The 9,369-nt window shown below is 33.0% G+C and overlaps 1 protein-coding gene across 1 annotated transcript; it reads left to right on the forward strand.

The window, feature by feature from the left end:
* Positions 1–772: 772 nt before the first annotated feature.
* Positions 773–2,948, forward strand: LOC7453638 (uncharacterized protein At2g29880). Its single transcript, XM_002305468.4, has 4 exons — positions 773–892; positions 1,616–1,960; positions 2,034–2,106; positions 2,183–2,948. Exons 2-4 carry the CDS (start codon positions 1,628–1,630, stop codon positions 2,665–2,667), a joined length of 891 nt encoding a protein of 296 aa, XP_002305504.4. The 5' UTR covers positions 773–892; positions 1,616–1,627; the 3' UTR covers positions 2,668–2,948.
* Positions 2,949–9,369: the final 6,421 nt, after the last annotated feature.

Here is a 9,369-nt window from a genome sequence, read left to right on the forward strand (position 1 = left end):
TTCCCTTTATGGTCACCGTATTGGAAGCAATTTTTGGAATCAAAGAATCCTCCATTGAAAGAGCATAAGCTGCATTTTTTTAATGCAGACTATATATTTGCCATTTTTTTGCTGTACCTTTTCAAATGTAATTGCCAAAACATTAATAAAATTATTTTCTCCCTTTAATCATTATAATGTTTTTCTTTTCATATTTTTTTTTCATTTAATCATCTAAGTATTCTTAAGTTATCCATGTCGATTTCTCGAACTAGTATATTCATAATAAATCTCTTCATTACAAGTTTCACCTAGATTTAAATCTAAAAATTTATATGTTTAGCAAACTTATTTAAATCTTGTTTAGAGCCTGTTTGATACTGTAATAATAGTTATTTTTCAAAGTTTTTTTATTTAAAAATATATAAAAATAATATTATTTTTATTTTTTAAAATTTATTTTAATATCATTAAGTAAAAACAATTTATTAATTTTATCAATTATAAATAACTTGAACAGCTCAATTAATTTGCAGTCTAAAATGTAGTTTGAACTCAAATGTTCAAAGAAAAAGAGATCGGCCTAAACTTAACGTCAGAGTAGTAAAGAGAAGTGCTCATTGCCCACTTTATAGCCAGGCCCAGTTATATTAATTTCCAAACTTAAATGGGCTATTATTAGTGGCCCATTTAACCACGGGTCTATTTTTTTAAGCCCAAACATGAGATTCTGACTTGGCAACATTAATTTACTTTTTACTTTATCCTCTCTTTACTTAAACCATTATTTAGCTATCCTCTAAACTGCCCACTTAAAACTAAAACCATTTCAGTTAACACCGTTTCGGTACTTCCCGGTCACCGGAGTCACGGTTTCCGATCTCTACTCCGTCATAGGTTATTGAAATTACAGGTACTTTAGCTGCCTCTATGTCCATATAGCTCTTACAAGAATTAACGTTATCTTTTCGTGTCTGCCGAGGAAAAGTTTGCGTAGGTAGGAAAAACTGAGTGCTGAACCTTAATTGAACAAAGAATCTAGTATAGTGTCTTTAACTGTGCCTGTATGAATGTTTTTGATACAAATGAAATATTTTTAATGTGGGTTTTTGCTTGTGTGTACAGTCATGGACTTATTAGTTTTCTTTCCATTGCTTGAACTAATCACTGCTTAGATCGTCATCTGAGTTTTAGGGGTATTTAGGAGATTTTAGATACTTGGTCGGCAATACTGTGTTGATGTAATGATCTGGAAATCTCTATTTGGCGACACAACTCTGCATATGAGCTGTAACAAAGCACTGATATTAGTGTGTGTAGTAGTTTTGTTGTCATAAATCAATAGGACAAAATGTGAACGAATTTGAAGCAGTTAGTTTGGTGATAAATCATTAGTTGTCTACATTTAATCGTTTAAAATGAGGTTCTTAACAGCACCTTGGGTTGTGAAATGTGGAGTTCAATTTGTGTAAAAAGTCTTGAGGAAATGGTTGTCAACGACAAATTAAGTCACTGTCATCTAATCCAAGGCTAGCTGTAGTCCTTAATCGTGTCGGGTTTGATTGTGTTTGTTATTATTGTTCCATTTGTATTAGATATTTTTTTTAATAACTTGATTGTGTTTTTTCCTTTTCAGCTGAGAGATAGGATGTCTGCCACACAAGATGTGATATTAGGTCGGCCGAAGGCAGAATGGACTCCAACTCGTGATGCATATCTGGTTGAGCTTTTCATCGATCAACATAATTGTGGAAGAACTGCTTACAATGAGTTTAAAAATGAAATGATTAGATCTGTCACCCGAGATTTTAACAAGAGGTTTAGCATGAATTTAGAGGAAAGCCAAGTTAAAAACCGCTACAATGTGATGAAGAAAGATTATGGTGTTGTGAAAACCTTGCTGACTCATACTGGATTTGGCTGGGATGAAAGTCGGCAAATGGTCGTGGCTGATGATAAAGTTTGGGACAGCTACATTGCAGTATGTAACTATTTCTGCAGATTGCTTTTAATGCATTGATAGAAAGTCACAGCTTGTTAAGTTTTTGTTGCAGGTGAAATGTGAAGCCAGACCTTTTAGACGAAAGAGCTTTCCACTGTACAAACAGATGTCCATCATATTTGAAGGTAAATTTCATATCTTTGTTGTTATTATTTGTTTATCTTTTTGAAGTTTTGATGTATTTGGTAATGTGTGGTATAGGAGAAAGAGTTGCTGGCAAATTTCAGTTACCGAATGGAGTTCCCGTTGAAATCGAAGAGGGAAATAGCAACACTGAAACAGTGCAGTCATCGGAACCTGCCAACCTGCCTACTCATCTAGTTGATGGCACTCTCGATTCTGATTCAACAGTCCGTGTCAATGACAGACACCTTAAGAAGCGAAAATCTATCGGTCCATCGGCATCAGGTCATAAGAAAAGGGCATGCGAGAACATTGGAGAGACATTAGAGAATGCATTATATGAAATGTTCTCTGCATTTACATTCAAAGCCATACAAAGGAATGCATCAAACGAGAAAGCCATGTATCAGAAATGCCTGGAGGAGCTGCAGAAATTGGACGAGTTTGGTGATACAGAATTTGTAAAGGCAGTTAATGTTCTCAGAGATGATAAGAACGCAATTGCTTTCATGACAATCAAAGGGCCTAGACGTTTGATGTGGCTAAGGTCTCTATGGCAGTGACCGCAGTTCATATTCCACAGGATAGGAAACCTCTTATGATCTATAACACACAGATTGTTCTAGTGTTTCTGTAGTTTGTAGATGCTACTCTCAGTACCCGGCTAGTGTTTGTTCTTTTCGAGTCTGGTGTGACTTTCTTGTTTAATGCATGGTTAAATGTGTGACCTAACTACTTTGCAAAAATTATTGCGGTCCATATGAATCAATTTTTCACTGTTGTATTATCTATTTATTTTATATTTTGTATAATGTATATGAATCAAAACAATCTGATTGGCTAATGTGATGGATTTCCTTTATTGTTGGCAGGTACTAAATTCTTTCTTTCCCGTATGATTCTCTATTCTTTCAATAAATTCACTAAATCTAGTAACTTAATTATATTCATTATCTAATAAAGCGTATTCATTGTTTTTTATATATATATATTGGTTTCCAAAAATGGAAGGCAAATCTTCGGGAAATTTTTTTAACCAAAAATCCAATGAAAAAAATTAAAAATCAAAAGATCAAGAACTAAATTGAAAAAAATAATCAATGACAAATTATAATTAAATGAATAAATTAAAAACAAACAAAAATTTTATAAAAACACCAAGATCAAAAATAAAAAATCAAAAGAATAAAAATTAAAATTAAAATACAAAAAACAAAGAGGGTCAAGGTATGTCTTTTGAGGTAGGAGAGAAAAAAGAAAAGCACAAACGATCAGTAGCAACAAATCACTCATCAATCGTCATCGCGTGTCGTAAAGTGTGGCAGTGCTTCCAACAACACAATTGAATAGCAGATTTGGCTAATAGAAAGTGTCACGCACGCTGTCCAAAAGATATGGATGCCTCCCACACGCTAGCAACTTTTTTATTTAAAAATTAATTATTAAGTGAAAAAATTCCAAAATACCCTTCATGAAGAGTCTTTCCCCCTATACTAAATTGATCAAAAATCAGTCTTCACAAAAAACCTATGTAAAAAGATAAAAACACTCTGTTGCCCACATCCCTAAGTTTTTTTTAAAAATCTAAGGTAAAAAAAATCATTTAAATGTTTTTGTAAAAAAAAGATAGAAATACCCTTGGTTAGTAGTTCTAATTTTTATTTTATTTTAGAATAAATAAATCATTTTACTGTTTTAAAAATATTCAAAATAAAAAAAAATAATCGCTAATAATTTTTTAATGACCAATAAATCATGGGAAAAAATCAAATTACCCTCCACACCAAAGATGTTATATTTTTTTTTTAAAGAAAAAAATCATAATTTAACTGTAACAATGAATAGTTTTTTTGTGTTTGTGTGGAAAATGTTTTCTACAATAATTTTAGCTACATGTTTTATTGTTTTGTTTAATATTTTTAAGATCCATAAGGCCCAAATTTAAAGGAGCCTATCTCAGCTCAATATTAACAGTTTTCAAAGGCCCCAACAACACCACAGAAGGCAAAATAAACCGCCGAATATAAAACGGTTAACAGTCAACTTCCATGACCACACAGCTTACACACTTAACAAGAAAATAGTAAAGTTCTTTTTAGTCACTCTCTAACGCAAAAACCTCTCCTTTCTCCAATCTTCTTGATCTTTCATTCATCTATCATCTCTGTCTCTCCATCACTCTTTGAACTCTCATCTCCCACTCTTCATTCTCAGGTAATGAACGAACCGTATTCAAGAACCCATGATTAATTTTTTTCAAATTTAAAACTAAGCCAGTTTCTTGATTTTCTTGATTCTTCTTCTTGGAGAAGAACCAATTACTTTCAAGTTTAATAACAATTGTAGGGTCACGACATGGCCTGGTTTGATCTGGCGTCCGGACGGCACAGCTCCCTACCACTGGGTTTTACCTCGAGTGGTGAATCAAGAACATTGAGGATTCCAAGGCCGGGTCTGGCCTGGGGTCGGATCTTTTGTACTCAGGACCCGACTGGTAAAAAAATTCATGTCTTACAGGTGACTGCGGGTCTGCTAAAGTAGAGTTTTTAGGCAGTGGGCCAGCCAGCTGCCACGTTGGCAGAGTTTACCTTGAACGTTGCTGGAGGATTAGTTTTCATGAGGGCAGATTAGTTGACGGTTAAAATTTAGCTATGCTGGTGAGGATGTCCGCCGCGTCTTCTGGTTGTGTTGGTGGTGGGAAGGGTGAGGTGGTGTGTTGGAGCGCGTGTGAAGTGTTTGTTGATCCGAGTTTTTCCGTATTCTACGCCCAACACATGTGGACCATCTCTCTATCAGAATGATTTTGGGACGACTGATTAATTTAAGAAAAAATTGCTATGGTCAAGTGATTGTATCACCCCGAATATTGAAAAAGAAGGCTGTTTTGCTTTTGATATTACAGCAGAAGTTGGGATTATTTAAGTCGGCAGCGCCAAATTGAGGTGTTTTCTTCCTTCTCCTTGAATACTTTGAATTGTCCCATGAAGTTTGAAAAGCACTAGCAGCAGATCAGTAAGATACTATTCGCTCCATCAGAATCATTGCCAATGAGGTTGGAGAGTTGGAAGATTTTGCTATCTTCGACTCTCACTAATAAGCTTCACACCATGATCATCTAGGAGATCGATACTCGAGAGTTATATTGCCTGAATTTCACACTGTGAAAGGTCAGCCTAGAAAGAGTGGAGCTGGGGATTGGATTGAGATCATAAGAGTCCTAGAGTGGCATAAAACTAAAGCTGTTGCATCACTAGAGATGGGCATTTTGTGTATTCGTCTGAAACTGGTGTAGGTCACTAAAGGAGGGCAATTGGCAAGACTTTTATGGTATCCTATATGTTCATGTGGAGATTGACCGATGATTCCCACCTCTCCGCTTGGGATATTTCACGAGGTGAACGTGAGAAATACGAGTAAGCACGCCGCGTCATTATTGTTTGGGTGGAAAAATACTGCCTTTGGAGTGAACCGACTCAGTGTTGCAACGCTAACATGGCGATTGTCAGGGTCCTTGAAGATCATACTGTTAAAGAAGAACTTTCCTATCAAGATCATTAATCTACTCTCATAGTCCTTGAGCTCCTTAACACTCGCATTATCATCCTCAAATGGTTCCATAACGCAAAAATCCTTGGAATACCCCGATCGAGACATTCACTACGGTTGATCTAATAGTCTGGTAGAGTCCGTGCGAGTGCAGTTTCAGATCCATAGATGGAAATGGCTATGGCTGGACAATCATTAAAGGGACCATATATAGACTTCAACATAATTACTGTTGTACCAATACAACTTCGCATTATACGCAACAACAATGAGGAGGTTGCGAATGGCAGTAGGGTTCCCTCCTCCTAAGAGATCTGAGCCTCTCTTCGTAATAATAATAATAAAAAAAAAACAACAGTACTGAGGAAAGAGTCCTACTCTGAACCGGACAGGAGATTTTCATTCCATTGTCCAGTCTCGGAACAATAAACATCCATATAAGCATCAGGAAATTAATAACGGAGTTGTACAGCATTAATCATGAAGATTACCTCAAATGTTGGGGTTTTTTAGAGTCCGAAATGCGGTGACTGGTTCTCTATTTTTTTATTTTTTATTTTGTTAATTAATATGAATACTCAGGTTTGTTTGTGCGTAACTCGATTAATTTTACGGGCTTGAAATTAACAACCATGTAAGTTTCTAATGATCTTGAAATTTATAAGATTCGAACTAGTAATTTTTAAAAAACAAACTTATAACCTAACTAATTAAGCTAATTTTGTAATTAAATAATAGGCTGGAGTTGCTCGTTTTGCATCATGTATCAAGATATTAGGCCCTTTACTGGCTTATCAATCCGAAGTTTTTTTTCTTTTCCTTCATTGGAGAAATTGCAAAGAAAGTTTGGAAAACATGGAAGATTTAACTCCTTCCATCTCTTGATCTCATCTGGGAAAAAATGTGAAATTAAGATCAGACTCGTTGTACATAGCATAAATCAATCTGTTGTGATGATCATCTTTAGGATATTCATGTTTATCGGAATCTTTATTGGGCTGTAAACTTTCCAGCCCATTGAGCCACTGAGAAGTTTTTTTCGTTTCGTCTGATGCCTACACACCTGTTCTTGGGCCGGCTGCTTTCAACGGTTTCCAGGTGGGCTTAGCTTAAAGCCTGGGAAATTTACATCTGCATAAAGCCCATAAGTTTTTTCCTTCTTTTTAGAGGATAGCTCACGGATATACTTGGTACTGGTATTTTTTTTATCAGATTGTAATGTATTTTTTTTATACCATTTAGTGTTTATTGAGATTAAGTATGTGTTAGTATTGTGGGTTTCTATTAAAAATATATATATTTTTAGTTATGATTTAAAAATATATATATTTTATTAAAACTATTATGTGATAAATTTTTACCTGCAAAATAAATTTTAAAAAATAGATCTCTATGAATAAAACCAAATTATTTTAATTTATAAAAAACTAAAATTTAAAATGCAATTATATGCAGGAATCATTGTAAAAATAAAAGTTTAATAGCTAAACAAAATGTTTTTTCTACATTATTTTATAAAAAATAAAAGTTATTATAAAAACAAAGGGTTACTAAATCTTCTTTTTAACCATACTAATCTAATTTAAGGGTTTTCTTTATATTTTTTCATGGAAAAGAAGTAAATTCGTAAGTTTAATTTACCAACAATATATTTTGTAGTGCATAATTGGAATCGCATCACATCTGCTAAAATTGAAGTTGAAGTCTTGGGCTAAACATGATATCCAGTTGATGCGACCTTAGCAATTGTCCCTGTCAAATTGCACGGCTCTACGAGAAGAATTGGAAGGCGTTAGCCGACCTGGTGTTGGTCACGAAAAGCAAGTGATGTATCATTCAATTGGAATTGTACTATCAAGTCCCCGTAACTTAGAGGAACACAATTATTAAAATCATAGGTTTAGTTAATTTGTGTTTAGTGTACAAAATCAAATAAAAAACTTAAAAAATAATAAAATTAAACTCCACTTGCATAAAATCAGTATTAAAATATTGTAAACTAGTGATTTTGTATTAATTTTATAAGTTTTAATGGAGTATCTTAATTAATTCTTTTTCTTCCAAATCTAGCACACTCATCCCCCCCTCCCCTCCTTTTTTTTTTTGTTGTTCTAGGATCAAAAGGCTTGGTAAAAGACAAGTCTGAGGGTTATTACTAGTAATAATCTTTTTTGTTTATGTGATTTCTTAATTTTGTTAATTATTTTATTGGTGTGTACTTTTTAGATGTTCATATAAATGCCAACTTTTGTGCAGGTATTTTAAGATCTAAAGCGTTTTGTATGCCGAATCATCCATCAACTGGTACTGGTTTGTGTTTTGTTGCTGTGCTAACTCGCTATTCATAATATAATCTGACTTTAAAACAACCTTGTCAAGTTATCCTTATGTTTTAGACTATTTTCTCTATCAAGTCTCTAAAATTATGATTTCATCTTTAAATAAAGGAATTATATCCAAATATCATGTTATACTTCATTCCATCACCCGTTGTTGTTAAAGTTCACATGATTGTATCACATGTAAAAGACACATATAGTCTGTTTATTTTTTTAATGGAAAGAATGTCCTTTAAATTAGGAAACTCAAGACGTGCTTATTAATATTTTGTAGTTATATATATGAAATATTGTTGATGCAAGATAAAAACTTCAACTCCACGTAAATCTTCATAAAATAGCTTGTTACTTCAATCCTCATTATCATTATAATCTCAATTATAACGCCAGCATTAAAATTGAATTATATCAATGCTCTGGAATGATGGTGATTGATGTAAGTGAGATGTGTAAAATTGACTTATAACTTGACTCATTTAAGGATGAAAAAGGGTTATTTGGCATTGAATTTACCAAGACAACGAGGAATAAAACTCTAGCTAAATGGTTGGATTCTTATGGAGATGAATGTCTAGAATTACAAAGGTTTGCAATCCAATTCTAAGCTAGACTTGTAGTTCATCTAGATATGAGCGTATCTGGAATGCATTTTAGATAGTAAGTGTTTTATTTTTAATGTTTTTATATTTGATAAAAATCTTATAAGTTATAAATTTAAATTGCTTGCTTAGGTTCATACAAAATGAAAAAATCATTTGCACCAGAAAAATAAATGACTTAGTGTTTGTAACGTGCAATTTGAAATTAAATGGCAACCAAGTCAAAATGCATGCTAATAATTTTAATGAAGTTATAGATGATCTCTCATTTGATGATAATTGGATAACTAAAGAAAAAAATCATGGTAATTCATTAAACTTTGCTTTAATTAGTGTCTTTGATAATACACTACGAAGAAAAAATAGTAAAAATGATAAAAAATGATGAAGAAGAATTTTCTAATGATATTGAAATATAGAGTTATGGAGATGGAGATGATCTAGAGATTCAAATTGATGTCAATGCAAAGAATTCATAATAATTCATCAAACTTTGATTTGATTAGTGTTATTAATAGTGCAACACAAAAAAAAAATGGTAAAGAAGATAAAAGTGATTAAAAAAAAATTCTAATGATGTTGAAATGGAGAGTTATGGTATGATTTAGAGATTCTAATTGATGCTAATTCAAAAAATTCAAGGATTTTTGGGTTAAATACTATTGACAATATTGATGTTGGTACTAGTAATAACATTAATGTTCAAAATATTGGTGTTGCTACTAGTAATTCTTTGTATGATAATGTTCTTCATGAATGTCTTAGGAATAATGAGGAAGAT

The sequence above is a fragment of the Populus trichocarpa genome, chromosome 4 (genome assembly GCF_000002775.5).
Source record: "Populus trichocarpa isolate Nisqually-1 chromosome 4, P.trichocarpa_v4.1, whole genome shotgun sequence".
NCBI lineage: Eukaryota > Viridiplantae > Streptophyta > Magnoliopsida > Malpighiales > Salicaceae > Populus > Populus trichocarpa.